General features: G+C 42.4%; 9 protein-coding genes across 9 annotated transcripts; 3 read left to right on the forward strand and 6 right to left on the reverse strand.

The window, feature by feature from the left end:
• Positions 1-1841: 1841 nt before the first annotated feature.
• Positions 1842-4130, reverse strand: BCR41DRAFT_397555 (hypothetical protein; the record flags this gene model as incomplete). Its single annotated transcript, XM_022028895.1, has 1 exon — positions 1842-4130. One exon carries the CDS (start codon positions 4128-4130, stop codon positions 1842-1844), a length of 2289 nt encoding a protein of 762 aa, XP_021880158.1.
• Positions 4131-4565: 435 nt separating this feature from the next.
• Positions 4566-7494, reverse strand: BCR41DRAFT_356257 (hypothetical protein). The gene is made up of 2 exons (XM_022024616.1): positions 4978-7494; positions 4566-4882 (listed from the first exon to the last, which is right to left on the reverse strand). Exons 1-2 carry the CDS (start codon positions 7388-7390, stop codon positions 4602-4604), a joined length of 2694 nt encoding a protein of 897 aa, XP_021880159.1. The 5' UTR covers positions 7391-7494; the 3' UTR covers positions 4566-4601.
• A 1804-nt stretch (positions 7495-9298) lies between these two features.
• Positions 9299-9837, reverse strand: BCR41DRAFT_356262 (hypothetical protein). Its single transcript, XM_022024617.1, has one exon. The coding sequence runs from the start codon at positions 9804-9806 to the stop codon at positions 9591-9593; it is 216 nt and encodes a 71-aa protein (XP_021880160.1). The 5' UTR covers positions 9807-9837; the 3' UTR covers positions 9299-9590.
• Positions 9838-11397: 1560 nt separating this feature from the next.
• Positions 11398-12604, forward strand: BCR41DRAFT_356263 (hypothetical protein). Its single transcript, XM_022024618.1, has one exon. It carries the CDS (start codon positions 11430-11432, stop codon positions 12579-12581), a length of 1152 nt encoding a protein of 383 aa, XP_021880161.1. The 5' UTR covers positions 11398-11429; the 3' UTR covers positions 12582-12604.
• A 9-nt stretch (positions 12605-12613) lies between these two features.
• BCR41DRAFT_387463 (NUDIX hydrolase domain-like protein) lies at positions 12614-14054 on the reverse strand. The gene is made up of 3 exons (XM_022027897.1): positions 13529-14054; positions 13362-13402; positions 12614-13246 (listed from the first exon to the last, which is right to left on the reverse strand). The coding sequence occupies exons 1-3, from the start codon at positions 13725-13727 to the stop codon at positions 12632-12634; spliced, it is 855 nt and encodes a 284-aa protein (XP_021880162.1). The 5' UTR covers positions 13728-14054; the 3' UTR covers positions 12614-12631.
• An 88-nt stretch (positions 14055-14142) lies between these two features.
• BCR41DRAFT_356265 (hypothetical protein) lies at positions 14143-15762 on the forward strand. Its single transcript, XM_022024619.1, has one exon. It carries the CDS (start codon positions 14446-14448, stop codon positions 15673-15675), a length of 1230 nt encoding a protein of 409 aa, XP_021880163.1. The 5' UTR covers positions 14143-14445; the 3' UTR covers positions 15676-15762.
• A 25-nt stretch (positions 15763-15787) lies between these two features.
• Positions 15788-17507, reverse strand: BCR41DRAFT_356267 (hypothetical protein). Its single transcript, XM_022024620.1, has 6 exons — positions 17394-17507; positions 17260-17304; positions 16892-17154; positions 16409-16755; positions 16174-16318; positions 15788-16043 (listed from the first exon to the last, which is right to left on the reverse strand). Exons 1-6 carry the CDS (start codon positions 17458-17460, stop codon positions 15828-15830), a joined length of 1083 nt encoding a protein of 360 aa, XP_021880164.1. The 5' UTR covers positions 17461-17507; the 3' UTR covers positions 15788-15827.
• BCR41DRAFT_101850 (PUA-like domain-containing protein) lies at positions 17202-19569 on the reverse strand. Its single transcript, XM_022019312.1, has 2 exons — positions 17394-19569; positions 17202-17304 (listed from the first exon to the last, which is right to left on the reverse strand). Exon 1 carries the CDS (start codon positions 19482-19484, stop codon positions 17628-17630), a length of 1857 nt encoding a protein of 618 aa, XP_021880165.1. The 5' UTR covers positions 19485-19569; the 3' UTR covers positions 17202-17304; positions 17394-17627.
• A 504-nt stretch (positions 19570-20073) lies between these two features.
• BCR41DRAFT_387467 (hypothetical protein) lies at positions 20074-25927 on the forward strand. Its single transcript, XM_022027898.1, has 6 exons — positions 20074-22929; positions 23045-23108; positions 23234-24225; positions 24353-24828; positions 24941-25191; positions 25333-25927. The coding sequence occupies exons 1-6, from the start codon at positions 20184-20186 to the stop codon at positions 25829-25831; spliced, it is 5028 nt and encodes a 1675-aa protein (XP_021880166.1). The 5' UTR covers positions 20074-20183; the 3' UTR covers positions 25832-25927.
• The last annotated feature ends 1746 nt before the right edge of the window (positions 25928-27673 follow it).

The raw sequence follows: 27673 nt of genomic DNA on the forward strand, positions 1-27673 counted from the left end.
CCAGTTCAGCCCCAGATAGGAACCACAAAGATTCTATTCCATCAAAATAGTAGGACCATAAAAAAAAAAGTTAAAAGCCAATATGAATATTTAGCTCAATAACACTTAGCACATGACCGATGAAACGTTATTTCCTCGAATTCTACTGGTCGTCCGAGAAAAATGAAATGGAAAAATGAAAAAGGAGAGAATCCGGCTCTCACTCACTCTTTTGGGAGACACTCTTTGATGGTCCAAGTGTGTATACTACGCATATAGTATTTTCCTTGATTCATCTGTCAAAAACTTGCGAATGCACACATTGATCCAGAATCTTGTTTATCCTACAGAAAGAACAAAAAAAAAAAAAAAAAAAAATTAACGCTGTTTATGTGACAATGTTCTAGACATTAACATTCATAACATTTTCGACTGAAGCTCACTTAAAATCAGAGCAAAACAAAAAAAAAAAAAAAAAACCTGCAAAGAGAGCAAAACGGCTTTTAGGTTCTGCTTATGTACCGACGTTATGGTCGTGTGAGTGGGGCATCTCTTCATTCAAAGACACTGTTATCTTATTATCTATTTCGTATTTAACTCACATACCCATCTCTCACGCCCTGTTTCTAGGATGAATATTTACAATAATAGTTACCCATGTCTTTTTTAGCTTCCCTTTGCCCTCTAGTTTCCGAATTTCATTTGGACTAAAGTTACTCATCTATGAGTCCCGAGATATCCTTGATACCCGAGGGTTTTTCTGGGCTGATAACCTCCATTACAATTCCTGTTGCTACTGTCGCTGTTGCTGTTGTTATTCTGTTCATAGATTAATGGGCTATATTTATCCAACAAAACTCTATCGAAACTCAATCCTGTACATGTACAACCTGTAATTCTTTTCTTCCTCAGAGTCAATGATCCTGAATTGGTTGGACTGTTGTCGTTGTACAATAGGAATTATACGAGTTAATACGATAAGAGAAACCTCTACGACTCCAGTCTCACTGTTTTGCAAAATGTGCAAAAAAGTGGATTTTATATACGTTCTGTGATGCTCATTGGCTAGATTCACATTTAATTCAAAAATTTTTATTTTAAATTGGCTGGCAAAGGGTGAGAGGAGAAAGACAAGCAAAAAAATCAGGCAATTGAATTGTGGTTTTAGAATAAATATTTTGAATTAAATGTGAATCTAGCCAATGAGCATCGCAGAACGTATATAAAATCCACTTTTTTGCACATTTTGCAAAACAGTGAGACTGGAGTGTATACTTTTGGTTCATTTTTCCAAGCACACTGAATGGTGGAAATGGCGGATTAAAAAAAAAAAAAAAAAAAAAAAAAAGAGGAGGTCAAGGAGAAATACTAATCTAACAGATATGTGGACTCAAGATCTAGATCTGCTCAGTTGTTCATAAAACATAGCCCAAACACTCGATAGAAAGTGGAATGGAATGATGTTTTAGTCACTTAGTCATGTCAGTCCAGCCATTGTCACGTTGTCACATCTCGTTTCCGGTTGTATCATTTTATGAAGCCTAGAATAATTAAACGCATGCATCTCTGTCCGCTTCACCACCAAAGCCATGATTGTTTCTTTTAGGATGCATTTGATGATTAATTACGCTGCAGTCAACTTTTGGGCATGTGAGCTTTCATGCAGGATCTGTTGAGTTGTATACTCACAACTTAGTTCTTTAAAGACAAATAGACAAATGCCATCAACAAAGCCCTTGTTTGTACCTACATACAGCACAACAAGCCCTTTCTCCTTTTAATGTTTTGGTGGCGTGTTTATGTCATAACCTCTTAAATTACATTTATTTAATATATATACTTCCAACGTTAGCAGTGTACTATTAGTCACGTCGCCATGATCTCCAAAATGTATGGTCTCCTTCAATAACTTCTCCTCCTTCCAGCCAGTAACACATCTCCTCTTCGCGTTTTCTTCTCGCAGTCAATTCTTCTTCTCCTTCTCCATACCTATCATATCCACCATCGTCATTCTCAACCTCAACTCTAGCTCCGACTCCAGCTCCAGCTCTGGTGACCACCATTAATCCTTTAAACTGTTCTAGTTGTGGCCACTTTTCTCTCATCCACCGAAGCTCATTGATTGAGATCTTATGCTTTAATCCTGTCAAATCCAGCTTTCGCAGCTCTTTCAGTCCTTCTAATTCCTGTAACCCAGTCTCCAAGGTAAACTCTAGGCACTGACTCTGTTGATAGGTCATTGTCCAGGGGAGCCGAACGTTCGCATGTTCTCGACCGAGGTGTCTTGGGTCTCCATATATACTGATTTCGTAACCCATAAGGCCCATAAGGCCTGGAGCAGATCGTACCACTCCGTGAGGCCCTCGAAGCTCCAAGCTACCAGACGACCAATGGGAAAGATCCAGCTCCCGAAGTTGATAGCATTGCCCTAGCTGCTTCATGACCCGCTTTTGCAGTTCTTTAAATCCCATCTCCTCTGAATGCTTTGATGGCATCCTAGGTGCTATGGGTGGCTTGATTGAACAATTGAAACAAGGCACCTCCAACATAATCTGGCATCGCATAACCTCAAGTGTCTCAGCACATAGCCATGACGACTGAGAACGCTCTCTTTGCTCTTGCTGCTGTCGATCCTCCTCTTCTCGATAATACCATCCTGCTTCTATTCCTCGTCCTACTCTTCCTCCTTCATCTCCTATGTACTGAGCTAAAAAGTACAGCCCCTGACCTGAAAAGACCCTCAGCTGAGGCATACACTTTAAAAATTGCTGGATATCACTGCTCATTAGCCCTCCTGCTTGAACCCCAAGATCTAATATCTCAAGAGAGAGCTCACTACTCTTTCGAATAGCTGACAAACTCTCGTATGAAAAATTGATAAAATTACGCAGCACAATCGATTTCCAATTCGTCGCAACGAGCAAATTGGAGAAATGCTCTTCTCGAAGTTCGCTCGAATCCTTCCGAAGCTCGACCTTAAGTTCTGTCAAGTCTTCAAAAGACGTTTCTGCTATCTTAATATCGAACCGTTCACAAAAGTAGTCTCCTGGATCGATCAGATGAAGCAATCGTAAATGAGGGCATCGTCGAGCAATGAAGACCCTAACCAAAGCTCGAGCCGTCTCCACGTTGTTGAGTATGAGCTCTTGAAGGTTGACCAACGGCTGGCGTGAAATATTATTAAAGTACTCATGCCGATAGTAATGTAAAGGCTCCGGATCTGGCAGGCGATTATGATACCATCTTACGAGCTCATCCTCATCATAACCGTCATCGTCGTCAGTCAACCCTTCTTGTTGGTCATCATCCTCATCCTCTTCATACTCCTCTTCAACATCGCGTGCTGGATACAGCGTATGATCGTAGTCCTCATCCTCAGAATCATCGTAGGATTCTTCCCTCCAATCGTCCGGAACGATGATTTCGAGACGTTTCAACGACTGCGGGAGGATGCCTGGCCAGAGAAGGTGCTCAAGGCCACCAACATTGCCAAATACACGAACCTGTACTTTGAGCTCCTGTAGGTTAGAGCATTGACGGATTAGTCGGATAACATCGTAAGGATCTTGTGTCAAGCATGCGTCGGCTCGAACCGGTACCACTGGGGCCAAGATATCGCGATATTCTTCTCTAGGCAGCTTCCCTTTAATATCTTGATGTTGAGGCTGACTGCCATGTTCGCTGCACAAGTTCATACCACCATCATCGTCGCCATCGTCATCGCTGTCATCTGTCTGATCCTCCAAATCACTGGGATAGTAAAATGTTGGCTGCATCTTTGGCGGTCGAAGTGCTCGGCAGATCTCCTGATCAAATAAAATCGACAATGACCATAGGCGTGGGAACCAAGGCTCAGTATCAGTACGATCAGAGACAGCCACATTTTCGAGTAACGGACCGACAAATGAAGGATGCGGAGCTTCAATCGAATAGATATGCCTTGATCTCTTGGATACTTCTTCGAGGATCTTGAGTGATATGAATGCGGTGTAAGTAGCAAAACATACTCGAATGTTGTAGTAAAGTGCTGCTTTAAAGGCTTTGCTCCAATCCTTGCTAACGAGAATGCAATTGATCAAATCACTCTGATCGAGGTAGAAACCGATCAACACAAGGACGTCAAAAGGAAGAGGCGAGGGCGATCGATCCATAATGAAATAGTATATCTAAACTAGGGACTTGTTACAGACATGAAAATAAGAGGTAGCGACCAAAGGAAAGAAACGAAATGCGATGTCCCAAACGACACATTTATATATAGTTTTGCCACCATTAAAAGCGGCGAACATCTGATACAAAGCTCATAAACTTTATCAAGATTTGAATGAGCCCACCAGTTTCGTTTTTATTTTACAGGAATGCTTTTTTGCTGATGATTTTCATGATATGATAATTATTTGCAACATTGAAAAGTCAAGGGGTGAATGATTGTACACATTATAAATGTAGGCTATGGTTAAAAATCATCAAGGAGTAAAGAAATAAAGCGTAAAAACCTATAATTCTGCAAACAATGTTTGCGTGATTGAAAATAACATTAGGTTGGCAAATAAAGCGGACTTTTTTTTTTTTTTTTTTTTTTTTTTGTTTTGTTTTCAAGTTGTTTTCATAAAGTCCATTTTTTAAACATCTTTGGCACTGATCCCTTGGAGCCATCCAACTTTAGCGAAAAACTCCCAAAGTCGACTAGTCTTGTTGACATCAATGCGACACATCTTTTGCGCATCCGATTTGCGGAATGGTTTGCCGTTGGGTACTGCAAAGTAATCACGCGAGGCAAGAATGATAGTTTGTTTACAGTTCAGATACTGGGCAGGTGAAAGTCGAAGAATCGAAGCAATCTTTGCCTCATGAGGATGCAAGTATTCAATACCAGGTTTATCTGTGATTGAGAGAGGTTGACCTAAAAGATCAATGGATCAAGCAAAAACAAATATTAATTTTAGATGAATAAGTAGCAGCAGAATAAAACAAAAAAAAAAAAAACAGCCTACTTACCCTTCCAATGAACTGCGGGTGGGGTCTTGACATCCAACATTGAGATGGGTCCAACATCCGGCTCAAGGATCACCAGTTCTTCAGGTTCCTGAACTACACGCTCACCACCATGTGTAAAGCCCGAAGAAGACACATGATCTCCACCATGAGATTTCTTGGTGCGTTTGCGATTGCTAATGATGTTGCCGTCAGCATCCAACAAGCCCAACTCCGCTGCTCGTTTTTTAGACATACGAGTGCGCTTGATGGGCTCAGTATCATTGTCTTGCGATACCACTGAAGTAGAGTCTGTTCGTTGACGCTTGAAGTTGGTTCCGATATCACTGTCATTATTCTCGGACCAATCGCGGTAAAAATGCTTTAGATCAGTATCCGTATCTATAGATGAATCATCTGTCAACAGGTGGCTAATCGACATAGCTGCGGGGCGTGATGAGCTTCCAGAAGATGAGCTTCCTAAACCTTCTGAGATGGACCTGTTGGAAAACGTTGACTTGGGTTTGCTACTGGGCGATGAATAAATGCCGAAATTGCGGGCAACATCCGATGTCGACCCCTGCTTGGCGTCCTCATGGCGCAGCACTCTGCCAGTGGCTGTTAATATCAGAGGCATAGATTGTCTTCTAGACACGCCCGTTGATGAGCTCTCGCCTGCACTGCCTCGAAACCTGGCCTTTCCTTGCATGGTAGCATGTCCTTCCTCTTCATCATGGTGTTGGTTTTCGCTGGATGCCTCATGATGTCGCTTCTCGTCGTATCGACCGCCTTCTGGTCGTAGCAGTCGAGGATTCTGACGGTATATGGTATAGTAATCCAAATTGATGTATTCGCTCGATTCTGTATCCAATGACGATGTGCGCATCACCTCTTGCCCCGAACGCTCTGGTGCTCGGCTCGGTGGTAATTTGTGTGGATGCGAGTGTGCATATGAGGTTTGATTCTTGTTGGAGGTCCATGGAGCCAATGAAGGTGGTGACATTGGCCGATTTCCTGCTGCACTATCGTATGGCCGCGATACAGTAGAGCTATTGCTTGATCCGGATAGTGAAGCTGTCATATATATAGGAGCCGAGCAAGCTGATGAGGGGCGAGACGAGAGATGCGTACCGCCGTACTGTGGAATGCTTGAGAACACTGCTGGAGGACTCGATGGAAATAATGGCGAGAGAATAGTTTTAGAGTCTGCGCCAATATCTGCCTCTGAACTGGAGGGTGACAAAAGATCATGTGGATGTTGAATATTATTCTGAGATGTGGTGTGGGGACGATGCTGGGTCTTATTGTTGCAAGTCAGATGCAAGTCAGGTGACAGCGAGACAGTAGGTGCAGGGCTTGGCAGAGGGCTTGGGGAGCTTGATGATCTTGTAGCTAAAGAGTCTGCGGAGGAGCGCACAACGGTTGAGTGTCCGTGCGCAGCTCCGTGACAAACCTTGGGATGATTGGAGTGATTTTCATGATTATGCCCACGAGCTGCAGGATGTTTGTCATAGCTCTGTCTTGACTGAGGCGATGTATTAGGGTTGGGAGAGTCATACAGCTCAAAGTCTCGACGGATTGACAACTGCCCAGTGTCATCAGCCATGAGCTTGTTGAATTTATTAGGGACTTGTGGAGAAGTTGGTCTATGACTGCTGTTACTGTTGTTGTAAGTTGATCCTGGCCAATAGGACCGGGCAGGCACAGTGCCATGAAGATATCCGGCGGATAACTGCGGAGAAGGCCTTGAAGGAACATGGTCTTGGAGTGGTGAGGATAGGGTATGGGTAGTATGTTCAAGTGCGGGTAAGGTTGCAGATGCAGATGTAGATTTTGACGGTTTGAGATAATGGCCGATTCGAGGATCTGACAAACCCATTCTCACAGGTAGACGGCCAATACTTTCAGGGTTAGGTAATGGAAATGAAGAAGTTTTTTGGTAGTCTGACTGGGATGTCTGATATGGCCGCTGAATGGGATGCTTTGTGTAAGGAGGAGGAGGAGACAATGGTGGCTGTGGCAGTGTTTGTGAGTAGTTGGTGATATTATGTCCCACCATCATCATGTCGCTTTTGTTAATTTGATTACTGTTATTCTTTGTGGAAGAAGTAGGAAGATGTGGAGAAGGAAGAAGAGTCGAAGAGGTGACGGATGGGATAAGGGGGCTATTATTAGCGGATAGAGAAGAAGAATAGTTTCTTCTATTGTCCTGGTAGAGCGTGTGATCAAGGATGGATTGCTGAGGCTGAGGTTGTGGCTGAGGTTGAGACTGAGACTGAGACTTGCGAAGGAAGCCTTGCGAAGAACTTTGGATGTGTGAGGACGAAGGCTGATGCTGTCCCTGAGATGAAGAAGATGAGGCTTGTTGAGATGGAACTGACTGTGGATGCTGCTGTGCGACTGGAAGATGGGGTAGAGTAGTGTGGTCTGTGGTCATGTCGAGGTGGGATGACCAACGACGAAGTGGATGTATCACTTTGCTCTCGTTACAAAGAACAGTGTGGAAGTGTGATGAGTGAGAAGAGTGTGGTGAATGCTGCTGTCAAAAAGAAAAGAAAAAAAGGAAATAAAGAGATGAGTAAACAAGCGACAGAGTGTTTGAATTATGAATGATGTTATTTGTAGGACAGAAGAGAGAGGGAAGAGTGTCTCTTTTTTTGTGTATGATTTTTTGGTGGCAATGCTGCTGCGGTGCAGTGAAAATGGCGGGAAACAAGAAGAAAAAAAAAAGAAAAAGAAAATTGAGAGTTGGAAGGCGCAGGTGAATTTATAGATTTTTTACGGTCAAACTCAGTTGACTTTTACGCCTCCTCTCTTTTCTACTCAGCACCGAAATGGCCAAAATTCAAAAAATGATGGTGTATGATGATATGGATGAATAAGGTGTGTTATAAATGTGCTAGAAGAAGAGAGGAAAGGAGGGGGAGAAAAAGGACTGGATCGATCGCCAAGTTTATGCTTAGGTGATCTGTTGTTTTTTGTAGAATGAAAAAGAAAAAACCATGCATGGGCATGACAAAAAGCAAAAATAAAAATATAATATGGCTTGTGCGCCAATTAATAAGAATAAAATATGACTGTCACGGGATTTCTACTCTATATGGTAATTCGTCAATTCGGCTAGACTTAAAAATTAATGTCAGCAATAGGTGCTTGGCAAAGGGAACGAATCAGATTCCAACTTTCAGGGCGGGGATAAGGAAAAATGATAAAAAGGCAATAAAGAAGATTAATAAGATGGAAAAACCAATTCAAATGTGTGTAGCTGAGATGTCATTGGTAAGAAATATTCTCGTTCTACAGCATGTAGGGTGTCAATGGCATCTCACTATAGAAGTCAACGAGGCGTGACCACAAGGGAAGAAAACATGCCTTGAAGGCATTGATTAAAAAAAAAAAGGAGAGAGAATGCTTTTGATAAGAGAGAACATGCATGTGAAGATGATTCAATTGGCCTTTCCCCAAATGAATTACAACGTGCACAGCACAGCACAACATGGAAATGAATGAAGGGCTGCGCAGAATATGGAGATGCAAAAAAAAATATAAAATAAGGTGTGGAGGATGTGAATTAGGAGTAATTGAGCAAAAAAAAAAAAAAAAAAAAAAAAAAAAAGGGTGCAATGGAAATCTAAAGGTGGCACAGAGTGATGAGTAACACATTCCACTATCACCATTGCCCATTACCATTACCACCAGAGTCTCGTTCTAGTTTATTCAGCTCTCACTCTGTTGAACACACAAATCAATTGAGTTTCATTGAGAGGATATTCGTACTCCCTTTATTTTCTCCTTATCCTTCTCTCACTCCTTATTTTTTTATTTATTTATTTTTTATTTTAGGTACTGAGATGCGAAATGGGCATAAGACGAAGCGGTGAATGGTTATGGAGAGTAAGGATGAAGAAATTAAAGATTATTTAATAATGAACATCGGGATGTGTAACCGATGATACCAAAATGCTGATTAATTGAATCTCGGAACGATGAAAATGGCATGGAAAAAGAATAGATTGGAGTAATTAAATTGATTATCCCAATAATGAGTTGTTTACCGCTCTGGCTATATAATCTGAAGGTCATTTATTTCATCATCCACCTCCTTAATCCCTCTTGTCTTCCTTGTCTCATGATGTTTTCTTTTTGTCTCTCTCTCCTCAACAACATGGAACAGGATGAAGTCTTCACTAATGATACATGAAATAGCCTTTTGTTTGGAAGATGGTGTCATTTGCGAATTGACAGTATGAATTATACAAACAAAAAAAGGCAAAGCATTACAATGACAATCAAAAAGATAAAAGCATTTGTGATAGATAGGACACCTTAAAAGTCAGACGGAGTGTGAAAGAATAAAAAAAAAAAAGACGAGATCATGAGTGATCATCGCTCCGTTGCGTGCCAATTGTGTATATATAGCAAGCGTTTTGTTTATTTAAAGATAGTGCGAATAGTGCCATGGTATTGTGTGCGTGACAGAACAATGAAAGAATGTGGTTTAAAAAACTGAATATAACGTCAAGAGAACAGTGCTTTATCGTCATTGTTTTTCCTTGGTCTTAAAGACCCAGAACCGCTTTTTGCTAATTGCTTCGCCCTAGTCATCGTATTTTCTTTATCTAACAGCGGGTAATCAATTAAAAGACAAAGTCGAGCAAAAAGCACAATGCTTGACTAAGGAGCTGAGGATTCATGGATAATGTAAGCTCCCTGGTTGATTTATTGGGGGAAGAAGGGGAAGCAGAAAGGCGACAAAAAAAAGAGATGGAGATGGTATGCTTGATGGCAAAGAGAAAAAAAACAAAACACCAAATCTCCAAAGCTGGGGCTAAATGATGACGGTTGATTTTCATAATAGAAATCAAATAGAAACTCAAAAAAAAAAAAAAAAAAAAAAAAAGAAAAGAAAAAGAAAAGAAAAAGAAAAGAAAAAGCATTACCTTGAAAGTGTGAGAGAGGGAGTGAGGTTTATGCCGAACTGATGAAGTTGTTTTTGGTGTCAATGGCTTGCTTTGTTTAATATAATGATGATGCTGAATGCGCTTGAGGGTTGAAGATTAAAGAAAAAGAAAAAGAAAAATATTAAGAATAATTAAAATCAAATTGGATGCAAAAGAAAAAAAAAAAGTTTCTTCTTTATATTTTCTCTGAGCATGCACGAGCCACAGATGCACCGCAGTATCAGTTGTTCTTTTTTATTGTTTGAGAAGAACCTAGAAGCCATGACAACGTAAACCCTTTTAGTCGTACCGTATCCGTCGACCTTGGCAGCCTTTGGAGCCTTTAGCAGAGTCGGAGATCCAAAGATGAAGCAAAAAGAAAAGGGAACCGTCAACTGTCAAGTTTGTGGAGAAACCATGCACAACAATCAACAATGACATCAAGAGAACTAAAAAAAAAAAAATTAATGATCAACTGGGACTATACCATTTTCTGCTTGCTTAGCAATTTAATCGACCATCGCTTATACCTATTTGTCAATTTGCCAATGCATTCTACCCATACACAGGCTTCAAGTCAAAGAATCCAATTAGTCAAGGCATACGCAGGCAGGCAGTAAATGAATTGCGGATCCGGAGATAAAAGTAAATAAATAAACTCAATAAATACAACCGTCAATGTCGTCCGTCTGACGAAAACATCACGCAAAGTGATGTGATTTTGCAGCAAGAACTCAGAATTGGTTCTCCCTCCTCCACTCTTCTGCGCAACTAAATGTCTAATAGCCAACATCTTCCCTTTTCGCCGGCTGTTGCTATTTGAATCAACAATGCTTGCGTGGAGGAAAGAAAAAAGCCGATTGAAATATCTTTTATCCTTTTATTTTTACTTTTTAATATAGTTTGCTTTTCTCCTTCTTGGCAATAACAAGGAGTACACAGTTTGATATAGAGTAATGGGAAGGAGAGGAAGCATAATGGGAAACATAGAGCACAGTTGATAGAAGGATATGTCCTTTTGATCCCAAACTAGGACATCACAGGAATGATGTAAGTCGTATGATGCGGCAGATACAAATCTTCGGATTCCGTATGCATCTCCAAACTCAATTCCATAATTTATAAATTTATAAGAGAGAGTTTAAATAATCAACAAAGGGATCTCCTATCGCAGAACGTTCGAGTATTTTTAGTCAAAACTAATGATTTGTCAGCCCTTATGAAGGTAACATTACTTTACGCTCATCACTCCAAGAACGAAGTGGGTGTGGTTTTTTTTTTTTTTTCTTCTTGTCCAAGCTGACATTTATTCTATACTTTTATGTTGTCCACACAGCACCAAGGAGCATTGTGGTCTTTTCTATCTTTGCACATTGAATTTGATCCACAGTGGTTAATGCACAGCTGAAAATTGCTGACATCCTCCATGTCTCCAAAAATTTAAAAGGCAATACATTATTGCTGTCTTCTCAATCTTTTATTGTATAGAAAAAAAAAAAAAAATCCCCTCTTCATCCCATTTTATCCGTCCCATCCATGATGCTGTCATCAGGTAATCATAAACACAAAGGTCATATTGCTTGCGGAAGCCAAGGTAGAAGTAGAAGTAGATATAAAAAGACACAAGAGAGCAGCACCATTCGCACCTTAGGCACAGCCACTGTCGGTGAACAACAACAGCCAATCGACTCTGCACAGAAATTTTGTAACACAATCCAAGTATTGATTCAAGAACGCTATCAACAGGCTTTGACTTACTGCGCGTCAGCTAAGCATGCGACCTGCCATCAGATTTACCGTAATTGGCACTCAGAGGATATGCAACGGAAAGAGATTGTTGTCACTTCCCCCTTTGCTTTTAATAAGCCTAGCGTTAATGATGAAATGAAGCGATATCTGGTTGCGTATCCTGCTGAAAAATACGCTCTCGATCGTCTGAATGACTTTTCTCCGATCGTAAATCCATATTTCAATATGTTGGGAATCTTTTTCTGCACCACTCCTGCCTTGGATGAGCGGCCGGCTCCTTCTTCTCCCTATGGTAAGATCCGATTTCAAGTGTCCTTTACAGACCTTCAACAAGCCATGTTCCCAGTGTTTCGATTATTCTTCGCAGATCATTACCGCGTGAAAGAAGATTGGTATATCCAATTGGTCGTAGTACCACAATGGAACCGCCGATTAGAGGAACAATGTCAGCTTCAAGGCCTGATCGAGTTGGATGTCAATTCCAACCCATTCTTCTATTGCTCCTCCTCCTCCTCTTCTTCTTCCCCTTCAGCAGTAGCATTGTCATCGTCTGCTAGTGTCAACAAGGACACGAAGAACGAATATCGCACTTGCATTGCTCCTAAGCTTTGGATCGAACTTTTAGTTGGATGCGATGTCATCTGCACTTCGTCTCTAGGCAATATTGTCAGTAGTCAGCTACATGCTAGAGTGCGAAAGACTAGAAACTTTATGACAGATCAAGAGCAACGTATAAAATACGCTACCATTTTGAAAGCACTCTCCAAGGATCTGGATCACGCTGCTGATGAATTACTACAACTACAACAACAACAACAACAACAACAACAACAACAGCAGCAGCAGCCACAGAACATGAATGTGAAGATATCAGAGTTGACAATCCAATTAGCTTTTCTAAGGACATGTCTCTGTACCTTACAATCCGCCAATAGATGAAAAAATAAAAAACCGAATTGAGAGATAGGAAACACATACTTTTATTTACATTATAACACAGGCTGGGGACCATATTTCTGATTATACCATGCTACCACAGATTCATTGTTCAGGGTTTGCCCTGGTGCAAAAGTTTCAAAGTCTGGGTTACGTTGATAGGCAATCTTTGCAACTTCGATGAGCACCCCTGCTGTGAGACCATATACAGCCCAGCCAACCTTGGTTGGATTCTCTTGAGCAACAATTTCTTTTTTCTCGAGTTGCTTATCTTCCCCACTATTCGACACAGAGCTTGAGTTTGATGATGATGTTGTTGTTGCTGTCTGTGGCAACTGCCCAGAACTCTCCAGCTTCTCAAGGATAAAGTTATGGGTCCCACATCGCTCGAACCTGTGGACCCGATGATTTGAAATCCAATCCATATCAAACCAATTGTAGTCTCCTGGGCGAGGACTGAGGAAGTATTCAAGAGGCTCTGTGAAAATGGCAGCGACCTCTCCAGGATTTGGGCGGAGGAGGGTGGTAAGGTCTGTGGTCCTCAGGTCGGGGCAAAAGGCGACTACAGGTGTGACAACATGCAGATGTCGAGAGAGTACAGGTGATAGTACTGTCAATACCTGAGAATTAGAAGGCAATAACCGAACTTCCTCAAACGCTTCCCGTTTCTGGTATCACAGTCGCATGAGCAAAAATGCGCGTTTAATAATTCATGCATTCGAATAGATGGTTAAAAGCATTTTTTTTTTTTTTTTTTTTTTTTTTTTTGACAGAATGACTTACAGCCGTCGTTATCAAATCAGCATCCTCAGGGTCCTGCTTGCCTAAATATTCGATCAATTAATAATCATGGCAACCGGAGTGTCAATTAATGTAAAACAAAACCGTAAAAGGCCTAAAACTTGAATAAAGGTCCACCTATCATGGCAATTTTCAGATCCAACACAAACCTCCAGGAAATGCAGATTCACCAGCACCAGTACGTAAAGAAGAAGAGCGAGCTGTGAGAATGACCTCAAGATCGCCTTCATTATTGGCTACAAGCGCTACTAACACAGCCGAGCGTTTCTTGGCTTGATAATTGTCTACACTTGGCGGATAGTTCTTCAGATTTTCCAGCGCTTGAATAGATTTCTGATTCAGATACATTGTTGTGTTTCACACTTTTTTTTTTTCTTTTCCTAATCTTTTGAGATGAGTAAGTGGATGATGCAGGACTTGAGCGAATGAATGTGTCAATATGAAAAGTGTTCGGAATGCAATTGCGTAAAAAAGAAGAAAAAAGGGAAAAAGGGAAAAAGGGAAAAAGGCAAAGCGACCCGACAAAAGGTTTATTCAATTCACCCGCAGTCATCAACCATTTGTTTATTCGAATAAAAGGATTGTTGATAATAAAAACAAAATATGCTCTCCTACTAAAAAGGCTGGACTAAGATGGCAAAAGAGAAGGAGAAGTAGAAGAAAATAAGCCAAGGTTGGAATGAGTACAGTGCATCGAGGCAGGAAAAAAAAAACTATGACACATGCAACATAACATACACTGTGCGCAGTAGAAAAACGGTTCATACAAGGAGGTTTGTCCGACTTTACTTTCTCACTTTCAGTGAGTCAGTTGTTCATTTGATCCCTTCGATCCATGTTCCTCCTTTGACTCTAATGAAATGAATGACTCATTCCTTAATGTTGAATGCCTTTTTCTGAATTTGTCATTGTCTCGATTTGGATTAGTCTATCTCCCTTTGCCCAACGGCGCGATGAAGGGTTGCAGAGTCCAAAATATACTTTTTTTTTTTGCTTCGCAGTTGATATAACACATCTTTCTTCTCTCACTCTCTCACGCTTCTAATTATCATTACAGACTAAAAACATGTCTGTTGCCAAGAACGCTTTCCTTAGCACGTTCAGCCATCTTACAAAAGCTGTTTCCAATGGCACACCTCTTCTCCGTGTGACAAAGCCGATCGTTTCCGCACCCATGAACGCTTGGTCAGGACCCACACTTGTTGCTGCTGTTGCCAATCACGGAGGGTTCCCCATCTATCCAATCGGTTACTTTACAGATCCTCCCAAGATCCTCAAGGAGCTTCAGTCCATTCTTCCACTTCTCAAGGACCTTGAGGCTCCAGGCAGCAATCAAGCAGCAGGAGCAGCAGGAGCAAGGGCAGGGGAAGTAACAGGAGCAGAGGCAGGTCCTGAACCAGATCAATTTTTACCATATGGAGTTGGGTTCATCACTTTTTGGCTGGACCGTCAAGGACCTGAGTTGCTATTAGATATCCTCAAGGGTCGAGGTGATGATCCTAACCGTCAATCTCCACCTCGTCCACCTGCAGCAGTTTGGTTCTCATTTGGGAACTATAAGCCATACCTCAAGCTGATTCGCGAACATGGAGTGACTGGAACCAAAGTGATTGTACAAGTACAAACAATTCAAGAAGCTCTGGAAGCTCAACAAGAACTTGTCGATGTGATTGTCTTGCAGGGAACGGAGTCTGGAGGTCATGGTGCTCAGCGTGTATGGCCTTTGATGACTTTGATCCCTGAAGCTATCCAGGCTCTTGAGGCCAAGGTTGGTTCAGTCAATGCTTCAGGATCAAAACTTACCATGCCTGCCATCTTGGCTGCAGGTGGAATCTCAGTTGCATCTCAATTTACAGCCATTCAGACAATGGGAGCATCTGGCGCAGTCATTGGAACCGGGTTCATGCCCACATACGAATCGCCAGGCCCTCAGCATGCAAAGGAACGCCTCTTGAAGGTCGAGGATGGTGGTGCAGGCACCGTCCGCACCCGCATCTTTGACGAGTTGCGCGAGTTCAATTGGCCTGAGGGTTATGACGGGCGAGTTGTGAGAAATTTAGTGACGGAGCGTGAAGAGGAGGATTTGAAAAACCATGGATTGTACGAACAGACAGGTCCAGCAGTGTTCAAATTGCTCAAAGAAGATCGCACCGGTACCAAGGAGGATTGGATAAGGGCCACCAAAGATCAGGATTTCGATCTGTTGCCACTCTGGGCTGGCACAGGTGTAGGCATGCTGAAGAAACAAGTCTCTGCTGCCGAGTTTATGGATCAATTGCTCAACAAACCGAACTAAAATTGGTTCATATCCCAACAAGATATTTCATAATGTTTTGGTTTAATGAATGCAGACAGATAAATAAAGACTAGTCGTTGTCTTCTACTTTACATTTTTTTTTTTTTTTTTCCCTCTTCTCTTTCTCACTTTTTTTTTTTCTGAATGATCTATTATGCCTTCTTGGTGACCATCTTCTGACGCTTCTTGAGTGCTCTCTTTTCCTCTTTGACAGCCAACTTGCGTTGGGCTTCGGGCGATAAGTTCTTTTCATACTCACGCTTCTCTCGTACACGTTTCTCCTCCAACTCTCGCGCTCTTTCTGCTTGAGCCTTCTTGTCGAGCTCTTTAGAAGCTTCTTCACGAGCCTTAATAATCTTGGACTTTGTCTGAAAGCAAAAAGAAAAAAAGAAAAGAAAAAGATAAAAAGAAAAAAGAATGAAATGTTTTAAATTAGTATTACGGCAGATACAATGCAATAGAGACAAATTGGGTAGTTCCAATCTAAAAGTCACTTACCACTGCAGTGACATGGCAATCACGAGGAAGGCCGTCCAGACAGGCAACAAGGGCCTCCACGAGAGGCAAGATCTCACGAGTGTATCTAGCATTAGGCAAGCGGAAAGATAGCGAGATGCGCTTGGCATAGGGCTCTGTAGAAACACTAGCAAAAAAAAAAAACAGAAAAAATTGAGTGAGATCAATGATTAGGTATAAAATGTTGCAATTTAGATAGAGGAGAGAACGAACGTACGTTTCAGGCTTGTACATAGGCTGGTCGGAGACGACAAAGTAATCGAGCCATTGAGCAGCCTTGTTCAACTTGTCGCTGATTAAAGGCAGGATGGCCTCTGTCAGTTCATTTGACTCTGTTAATGTGATCAACGAAGCGTCCAACGATTTCTGATTCGAAGCTTTGGTAAACGTTGTGAGATCATAAAACTTTGCGCGAACAGATATTCCCGTGGTCTTGGGCACAACCGCAAATACTCCGTCACTATACTCGCCAGGGTTCATGGTTACATTCAGCGTGCAAGTATCCTGAACTGGGGTTGATAGAAAGGTGAAAATCGTGCGGATGAGATCCTGGCGAGGCCGCATCTAGTATGACCATGCCACCCCAAAAAATGAAGAGTGAAAAGTCAGTTTAAATTAACATATTGGATGCAAAAAGAAATTCTTTCTCCAAAAAAATAATCTTGATTTGAAAGGAAATAAAAACAATGTTATGTTGTACCTTGATCAGTCCATGAACAGTTGCTACATGGCGACGGCCCGTCAAGTAGATAATATATTCGTGAGGCGCATCGATCGCCAGTTCGGCACCATTGTCACCCACACGTGCAAAGTTAGCACGGAAGAGTGGCAGCATAACTGCCATAGTGGACTTTGCAAGCACCTCATTATGCCTTTTCCCAACCCAATATGTGACCAGGATTAAGAAGATGAAGCTGATATACATGAGTTCCTTTCCAAAGCGGTCTCGCAATTCGTCAAATGCTAGATAAATGAATCAAGGAAATGATGAATTTAGCCATATCAGATCCAAAGTGTGTGACAATTAAGGAGGGGGAAAAAAGTGTATGTGCATGTCTAGTCATTTACATTCAAAGTACGGGATCGAGGCGGCGATCGATCCTGTCGAAGCATCTATCCGTTGTGATAATCAACTGTTGAATGAGTAAACACATCATGTCTTTGCGAAAAGATGACTATGCCGATTGACAACAGGCACATACCAGCAAAGACCATGCCAGGCATGACAAGTGATGCTGCGATGGCAGGGATGAACGCGCCACGCGACATTTTCTTTTTGATTAGGACGTTTATGAGAAAAAAAAAAAAAGGTACGAAGAGAGAGAAAGAAAAGAGAGTGGAGAGTCATATTATTCTATCCAACTTATTTAAAGATGTTTAAAAGTAAAAGTAAGCCACGTTCTCATCAACCATGCCCCAATGTCAATATCTTTTGACTACGAAATTGTGCACACAGCCATTGAGCGACGCGTCTCAATGTCTTTGATCCAGTTCAGTACAGTCAGCAAACGTTTACGAACAGAGGTCTCGTGCAGCAGCTCGTACTTTTGATACGGGGGCATTGGGAGTACGGACGCTACCCAGAATGACAAGTATTGCCCATCATCCTCAATCATCTCGCCATATTCGCGCTGGAGACGCTGCGTTGCCAATGGTCCCAGTCGGTCTTGCATATAGGCCACATACGCTACTAAGATCTGCAGTAGTTGCTTTTGTGATAGCATCTCAAGTTTCTGCCGATGGAGGTCCTCAAATCCCAGTTGGCGAGAAGAAGATCTACCTACATCTTCTAAGAGACCTGAAGATGACGTCGGTGCTGACACTGATACCGATAACGACAATGATGATGATGATGATGATGATGATGATGGAGATAGTGATAAACTTGAATGCGAAAGGAGCGGAGTGGTCCCCGATTGTGAAGTCTCTTGGTCTTGTCTCCGTTTACTTGCTCTTCCGAGCAGATGGCTGGCTTGCTCCTCACCACTCTCAGCTATACTTTTAGATATGCCTGTTTCTGCTTGCTGCTCACGCTCCTTCGCAGTAGCGGCGGCAGCATCCAGAACCTTCTTCTCAAGTCCTCGTTCGTATTCTTCGGGTATATCGTCAATTATATCGACGGCCGTGGCAGCATAATATCCGTCCACCTTGGAATAAGTCAGGATCTGGAACCTAGATACCCCAACGGTCTCTACAAGTGCCCGTCCATCGGGTAAGAGCTCGCAGGAGAGCACTTTTAATAACGTGCCATACTCCATACTGGGTTCCCAAGCAAAGGTTTCCAGATCTTGATACTTTTGTTGTTGAGGCGGGAGCACCATTCCAAATAGTTTGCTTTCTGTCTTGAGTACATTCCTCAACAGTTTTCGATATCGTGGTTCAAATACCAAGAGATAGCAGGGTATCCGTGGGAAGATGAGAGCATTGATAAACAGTGGGGTCACGGCCAGCGTTGGATCAACCTCTCGTTCCTCGACAGATGAATGATTTTCACTCTCAAAAGTTATTCTTGGGCGAGTGGAAAGATACTGAATGAAGCGCAGAAGTGCCTTGTTGGGTGGTTGATTGTGATAGAACATATACAAAGGTAGCTTGCGTCGACAGAGTGGGCAGTCTGGTTTGTGATCCAGAGAAGTGATAAGGCAGCTCTTACAAAGAGTATGACCACAATAAGTCGTGATAGGATGATCAAAGAGCAGAAAGCAAATTTGACATTCGACTTCTTGCTGAATTTTTAGACGTAGATTGTCAACAATGGTAGGAATATTGCGATAAAGGGCTGAGGATGAAGCTGAACTTGAGCTGACAACTGGCTCAGTTGGAATGGACATATATGGGTCAAAAAGGCCTTCTAAAGTGGCTTCCCAGGTAGGATCGGCCTCTGTACTGCCGTAAAAGAGGTTGTCTGGTTGATGGTGGGGCCGCTCGTTCTCAGAGTCTTCATGAAGGATGTTGGCAAGGGAATTGGAGTGGAGTGCCGCTGTCCGTAAGATCATTGAGAGATTCTGAAGGGTCACATCGACGGCTAGTTGGTCCGGTGTGTGTAGACAAGAGCGTGCGCAGGCATTGAAGGGACATCGGATCTGCTGCTGGAAGTCGATGGTTTCCAGAGGTGGGAGACAGCCTTGGCAGACAGTAAAGCCGCAGGGCAGGGTAATAGGATTGAGCAAGAGCTCCTTACAGGTCGGGCACTGAAGTGGACGGTAGGAGCGTGTGGGAAATAGCGCAGGTGTGGAGGAGGAAAAGGGTGGGGTTCGGGAAAGGATTGTGGTTGATGAGGTGAATCGGTTCATGGTAACTGTGATGAGGGGAAAGAATGAAGAAGGGGAAAAGAAGATGGTTGGGGCGACAACAAGGTGACAGACGAGTGAAAAGAGGGAGGGGAATGTAGAAAAAGGATGTTTGAGTGTTGCACAATTTTTCCTGATGCCATTCCTTAAAGAGGCGCTGTTTTTGAATCCATCTAGACTGGGAGCGAAGGAAAAGATGCAAACGTGGCGAAGATGTAAATGATCACATTGACTCTGGTGACATGACACTTCACTTGTCCTTGTCTGGTGTCTCTCTTGTCTTTATTTTTATTTTTATTTTTATTTTTTTTTCGATTTAAACATTTAAAATGACTAAAAAACATTTTTCCCATGCTCTGGAATTGAGACAGGTGTCTATCATTGGAAGCAATAAAAAGCCATGGCCAAGGTTGCCACCAATTTACCAATTAACATACAATAGCACAATGGAACAGGGGCAAGATTCAAAGAGATGAAAAAAAAAAAGATCAATCACACGCCACTGGGCTGTGCATTTCCCGCATCAAACAACCCTTTTTTCTACAACACCTCTTCTTTTTTTTTTTTTTTCCTTTCTCATTCTTCTTGCATTCCTTGTCTTTTGCCTTTTGCTTACAGCCCTTACTCGCATAATCTCTTAAATCTTCTTTTCGCCTCTTGCATTCTCACAAAAAAAGAAAGGAATAAAAGATTACCTTTACGATGTACCCTCAATCAGGACATCCCTATGGCCATCCTCAACCTGGCCACCATGCCCAACAACATCCCCAGCAACCGCCTCCACCTTATGGCTGGACTGGTTACCCTCAGGTGCCTGTTAGTTCACCTTACACCCCTCTTCCGCACCTACACCAGCCAAGCCAGCATCCACACGCACACGCGCACACAGCACAGCATCATCCATATTACCAGGCTGCTCACCGTCCGACTTCGCCTTCACCTTCGTCAGAGCCCTCACGACCTCTCTCTGGAGGATCCTACCATCCCACGCAGTATCCACCTCATCAACCCCTCTCGCCTGCCCCTCCATACTATGCACAGCAAGCTTCATCCTTGCCTGCGAGTCCTTCAGTCGTACTGCCTTCTTCCTCGGTTTCAATTGCTCCAACAATGCATCCAACAACACCAACTTCGCCAGGGGCTCCTCCCATTTTTTACAAGGCAGAGATGACTGAGAGTCAAGCCCAGACCTGGAAGCAACAACGCGTCCAACAGAATATCAAGGTTGAGGTCTCTTCATCTACAACACAATCCATTAATACACCACCTTCCTCTTCATCCACTTCTTCCTCTGCGTATCGTCCTGTTCAAACATCGCAACAGCAAACACAACCAGAGCTGCAGCGTAAAACCCAATTGCAGGCACTGCACAATCGCCAGAGTAGTAGTTTCAATGCTGGGCCCCCTTCGCCACAGCCATCTGCCTCCTGGAGCCATTCCTCTAGTGGTGCTAGTCCAAGCTCTGCACACAGCCCCTATCCTCCCACAACACCTTTGTCGCACACAGCAGCCGCATCGATGCAACCCATGCCTGTGGAATATCAATCTTCTCTGACGGACAACATTCCGATACCAAACTATGACCGGGATTCATCACTGACGACACTCGATCCTGCGCCTGCTGTGACGACAGGTATCAATGCCAGAGTCTCACGGCCATATTCATCCACTCAGGACAGACCTGCAATCCAACCACTTCAGGGATACCCGTCTGCAATTGAGCACCAATCGTCACTGACAGAGATGGACGCAACATCTCGGACTAGCTCTGGAGTCTATTCTCCTAGTCGAACGGAATCAGGACTAGGATCGGGCTCGGGACCAGGATTTAGTGGACGGAGCTCCCAGTTCAGCTCAACTCAGTATCCGAATCGTCAGAGCCCTAACCAGTCGCCATATCCATCAGCTATCGAAAATCAGTCGTCCCTTACAGAAGTCGACAACCTTCCATTCCCAATCGAAGCCCAGTCAGCATTGACCGAGATAGACGATCGACCCTATCCAATTGAGGAGCAATCGGCCCTTACTGAGGTCGACAATCTACCTCATCCATTGAAAGAGCAATCGGCTTTGACAGAAGTCGACAATCTACCCCACCCTCTGGAATCACAGTCGGCTCTCACTGAAATCGACAATCTGCCACATCCATTGGAAGCCCAGTCGCCCTTGACAGAGGTCGACAACCGACCGTATGTACTTTCGGGACAATCTTCATTAACAGAAGTGGATGAGTCAATCGAGAAGCTCAGACAAACAGGGCTCACAGCCACAAAGGACGGCATTAAGCTTAAGCCAAAGACGGCGCCATCATCTGAACCAACAACGTCCACCGCAATTACGACCGCAACTGCCGTGGCCTTCTCTACCACTAGCACAGATGTTGACGCGAACGCGGACGCGGACGTGGACGTGGACGCAGGTGCGGAAGATAAGGACATCGACTCTGCTTCATCACCTGTCTCACCTGCAATGAAGGCGCTTACGGACGTAGCTGCGTCCTCATTCTCAATGAGCAACTGGACGATGCCATCCGACTTTACAAACCCTATGGCCCTGAAGGAGAATGAGTCTCTTGATGATGTGAAGAACCTATTGTCGCCAACGGGTAGTCTTCATAAACGATCGCCAGCCACCATACACATCGACACTACCCTGGCAGAAGCGGGCCGTTCAACCCCTGTCCTTGAAAGAACTGAAAGTACTAGCCTAAATCCAATTACACCCACGATAACCAACGGCTTTCCTGTTCCGGAATCACCAATACCGAAATCTCTATTATCATCTGGTTCGCTTACAAGAAAGGCTAAAAGCCCTGTTAGTGGAACTCCTCCGATCCCAGCACCCAAACCTGCAGCGCTTACAGCCGCAAAAGCTAGCCACCCACAAGCAGGTTCTTCAGGCTCGAAGCCCACGATTTCGGAAGAGGTTTATATTCCCTTTCCGACGGAAAGGGTTGATCTCATTCCTGTGCAGGATGCCCCTCTTCTGCAAGAAGAAAACGAGGGTGATGAGGATGAGAATGATGATGATGAGGAGGAGGAGGAGGATGATCTTGATCATGTGGATGATGGTGTAAGTGCCTTTATCCGAGAACTACAGTCAAGCATGCCTTTGTCACGATCAGGATCCGGTAGCAGATCGGTTTTAGATCCACTCATAAATGAAGACCTTGGTGCTATCAGACGATCTGACAGCAGCAGTAGTCAGACCAGCCAGCAAAAAGGTGTAGACTTTGGAGCTGAAGTGCCAAAACAGCCCACTGTGGAGCCTCAGCAGGCAGTAACAGCCATGACAGCTAGCGAAGAAGGACAAGATAACTTTCAATATGAGGATGACTTGCAACAGCTGGAGGCAACGCAGTTTGAATGGACCTTTACAGAATCAGAGCAAGCTACCTACGAGCGTATCTTTGGACTTTGGGAGCGTCCAGCAGAGGAGTGTGTATCATGTGAGTATAACATCTACATTTTATAATCAAATTTTGTTTAATGGTATTCAGGATTCTGGTAATCTGTAAACTATACAACGTTCTGATACGCTTTTTTTTTTTTTTTTTTTTTTAGCCGATATTGCTGGGAAGGTCTTCATGACACTTGGACTCCCGAATAGCGATCTCTACAAAATATGGTGAGTCTCTGATTTAGAATACACAGATGTGCATAAACTGTTTATTACTATTATTATTACTATTATTCCTTTGAGAGGATTCTCATTACGTGCATTAAAAATATACAATACTCGGATGCGTATAGGCAACTGTTAAACCCGGAAGAAAAACCGGCGTTGACACGAACGGAGTTTATCGCGGGTCTTCATCTTGTGAACTGTAAGGCCATTGGTTATGAGTTACCGACGGAACTCCCAGACGAACTCATGCTCTCGGCAGCAGCAGTTGGTCGAGTTAGTCTGCCGCCCCGTCCTATCCAAGGCCCATCTACCCTACTCTCAAACGGCTCTGAACCCACATTTTCGGCAGTTACAACAGCGGCAGCAAAGGAGTCATCTTCCTTCATGTTACCCCTTCCAGTGCCTATGGTTCAGGAACAGAGCACAATCGCAAGTTCCCCGGGTAATTCTGATTTTATGAACATGTACAACCCACTTTTGGGTACTTTTAATTCACCTCCGGGCGCCTTCAACCCATCTGAGCTCAGCCAAGGACAACAAAAGCCTGACGAGTCAGATATCTATGTTGCATATCCATATCAACCACCACAACCACCTTTCCCACATCAGGATTATCAGGAGTTGCACCAGCACCAGCAATATGACTCTGTCCCTCAACCGGGTCATGTCTCATTTGAGTATCAGTATCAGCCAAGTCTACATCAATACTCTTATGAAGATGCAATGCCAGCAGCTCCACATCCCAAACCACACCCACCTGTTGCTCCTGAAACACCTGTGACACCCTCGAAACCAGGTCCACACGCGCTGCATGATCTGCCCGCAGATGCTCCTGTGTTTTTGTCGATGGAAGATGAGCTGCTTTTGCGAAATAGTGGTCATGATCGTCCTAGGTCTGCAGCACCCGATGTTATACAGCCGTCAAGCTCATCGTTCCAAGCAAGCCCATCATCTTCCTCACAGCCACCCACGGCCACACAACCATCAGCTGGAGCTATTATCAAGAACCGGCATTCTGTGGACAATCCAGATTTGTATCTCTCACCCCCGGATGCTTGGGATCATGATGATGCGCCGCCAGAGTTGGATGTCGAGGGTAGCTATATCAAGTATCGATGTAAGTTATAAGGGGAGGTTGTAGATTATTATTATTATTATTATTATTATTATTATTATTATCATCATTTTACTTACATTTTTTAAACACACACATGCGCACATGTCCACAAAACTTTTTTTAATAGCCGATTTCAAGAACGACATGACAGTGTCAGCTTCTGTCACAGCCAACCATCCGATCAATCCCCAGTGCGGTTTGTTTTACTTTGAAATCACGATTGACGCCTACAAGGAGGTTAAAGGCAGTACTATGAGTGTGGGCATTGCCAGCAAAGCATTGCGGAAGAATTGTCAAGTTGGCTGGGACTTGAACTCTTGGGGTTACCATAGTGATGATGGATACCTGTACTTTGGAAATGGTAAACAATCCATCAAGTACGCATACGAATACAAGGAGAATGATGTCGTGGGTTGTGGTATCAATTTTGTGGACCGTGCAGTGTTCTTTACGTTGAATGGAGATATGTTGGGGGTGGCCTTCCGGTTCATCAAGGACACAATCCCTCTGTACCCAGCCATCGGCCTGTCCCATGCTGGCACAGAAATCAATGCCAACTTTGGAGACCAGACATTCTTGTTTAACATTGTGGACTACAAGAAGGTAAGGAAAAGACGTGTTCTTTTTTTTTTTTTTTTATAAATATATAGCTTGCTTGCTGATCAAAAAATTTATATCCTTTAAACTTTTTTTTTTTTTTTTTTTTTTTCCACAGAGAATCATGTCCAAACCTGTTCAAGCTCCACAACTGATTACATGGAATAACGGTGTCAGGAATGACAAGATCTTCAAAGTCTTATCAGACGGTCTCTCTGTCATTGCCCATGATCTTTCAATGGGGATGAAAGGGAGGTCATCTTCTGCTGCTTGTTCTGGATGTATTCGTGGGCCAAAGGTCTCACCTCGCGATAAGGATGTCTTTTATTTCGAGGTTACTATTCTCTACATGCCACCAACCAATCTCGGGTAGGTATATGTTTATATATAATAATAATAATAATAATAATAATAGTCTCGCATTGTTATTATTGTTATTAATTTTATGCGACGTATATATACATATTACTCACGACTCCGATTACTACATTACTACCACTGCTTTTTTAGAACGATTGTGGTTGGCATCTGTGGCAAGGATCAGAGCATGACTGAGACCTTGGGCTGGAAGGAGAATTCGTATGGTTATTCAAGTGATGAAAACTTTTTATCACTCTCCAACAACCGGCCTAGCCTAAATGCACGTTCACAGTCTGGGAAGATGAAGGCACGTGCCCGTGGTCAACCTTTTAAAGCAGGATCCATTGTTGGATGTGGTGTTGATTTTGCGTCCCGGGAGATTTTCTTTACACTTAATGGTGAATGCCTAGGTCAGGCGTTCTATGGAGTGGATGTGTTGGATTGTTACCCATGTGTGTCTGTTGTGGAGGAAGGTGGGGGAGTGGGAGGACCTCTGTCACAGACACATTACCTCAACAGAGAGCAATCTACTTTAAGTCAGTTCTCATCATCGAACAACAACACGATCGGATTTGAATTCAAGGCCAACTTTGGACAATACCCATTCGTCTTTGATCTTCCAGAATTTGAAGCATCAGAGGGACAATAATGACTAATAAATGATAATAATCATATATAATAATCATTATAAAAAAATAAAAATAAAATAAAAAAAAGCTCTTCAATTAGAGTCTACAATAAACAGCATTAACGAAGGAGGAAAAAAAAAAAAAAAAAAAAAAAAAGGTACCAAACAAATTACACATTTTTTGAAAGAACACTAGTGGGATGCATTAAAAAAAAACAAGGAGACAATGAAATGATTGTTAGATTGTTATATGCATAGAATCGCTGTCAGTGCGTCAATGATGGATATACTACACAAACACGTTGTTTTTGCACGCGAAGGAATAGTGCGGGAAAAAAATAAAAATAAAAATAAAAAATAAAAAATAAAGCTTCGAAAGACGGGAAAAAGCTCTCTGTGCATATTCATTAGTGTTGTCATGATGATAGTCTAATATGCAATTACGAGTAAAAATTTATTCTTTTTGGCTCTTAAGACGCGTTTATCAATATTAGCCAGTAAAGAGATAATTAGAGTTGGGAAAAAGTTCGTAGGAAGAGAAGGGAACAGAGAGAGAGAGAGAGAGAGAGAGAGAGAGAGAGAGAGAGCTAACTTTAGTTCGTTTTCCATCAAAAAAAAAAAAAAAAAAAACCCCCAAGTTTTGGACAGCAATGCAATGATGAGAGTTCATTGATATGTAAAAAAAGATTGGTGATCAATTGGATTGGTATGTTGATGTTAATGCATATTGTCCATCCTCTCTGTCTGTTCTCTTCTTACAACAGACCATCTGCTGCACAGCTATGACGGAAATAAAAATTGGAACAAGGGACAAGGCATGAGGGCAGAGATGGAACATTAATTAAAGAACTTGCTTCTTTTTTTTTTTTTTTTTTTTTTTTTTCTTTTTTACATGTATATTTTTTATTATTTTTAAGATAATTAAAGAACTTGCTTTGGTTTTTTGACGTAAAATTGAACAAGTGGAAAGGAGCCCGTTTAGATGTGCTATATCGTTATATCGCTGTATCGTTGTATCTTATAAATATCGTGATATTTTCATGCAAGTGAGTAGAGTGATGAAAGTAATGATGATGATGATGATCTTTCTATTTATTTAATGATCTTTTTTATTATCACTACTAGAACCCAGTAGGAAACGAGATCGGCTCCCATAATCCCATTACAACCTGTTTTTTTTTTTTTTTTTTTTTTTTTTTTAGTTTGTTAGTTAATGATACACATGATATATATGTATGTATAATGCTGTTGAGGCTGACAAACAAGGAGAAAGTAGTTTGATGAAGACACACCCGGTTATTAGGAATAAGATAATCAGGGCAGGGGATAATGGAATAAATCATTTAATGCAAGGGCTTTTTATTTTTATTTTTTATACATACTGTTCCTTTGGATAATCCTTTGTTACACAGATGCTAAACTATCGCTGACAATGATGACACCAAGATATGATGTTTATATTTAGTAAAAAAAAAAAAAAAAAAAAAAAAAAAAAGAAAATGCAGGAGACAGAGAACATGTATTGTAGTTGAACATTGTCAATTTGATCTCACATGGTTTTTTTTTTTGATATCTCCGAGGTGGCCATGTTAGGTCCAGAGAAACATTTTCAGCCTGTTTGTTCATGACTTGTTTGACTGATATGGTAGATGTGGTAAAAGTGTATGTGTGCAGTACGGATGAGACATTTAAAAGAAGTGACGAAAATCAAATATAATATCTGCATCTTGTCCATTTGCTTTCTTGCTTTGGGCGGTACTTTATACAAATGTACTATTCTCAAGAAAGAAATCGATGGGGTCTCGGTAAGGGATGCGATTGAAGGGTAAATCAAAGAAGAAAAAAAAAGAAGCCATGGTACCG

The sequence above is a fragment of the Lobosporangium transversale genome (genome assembly GCF_002105155.1).
Source record: "Lobosporangium transversale strain NRRL 3116 chromosome Unknown BCR41scaffold_25, whole genome shotgun sequence".
NCBI classification, from domain to species: Eukaryota; Fungi; Mortierellomycota; class Mortierellomycetes; order Mortierellales; family Mortierellaceae; genus Lobosporangium; species Lobosporangium transversale.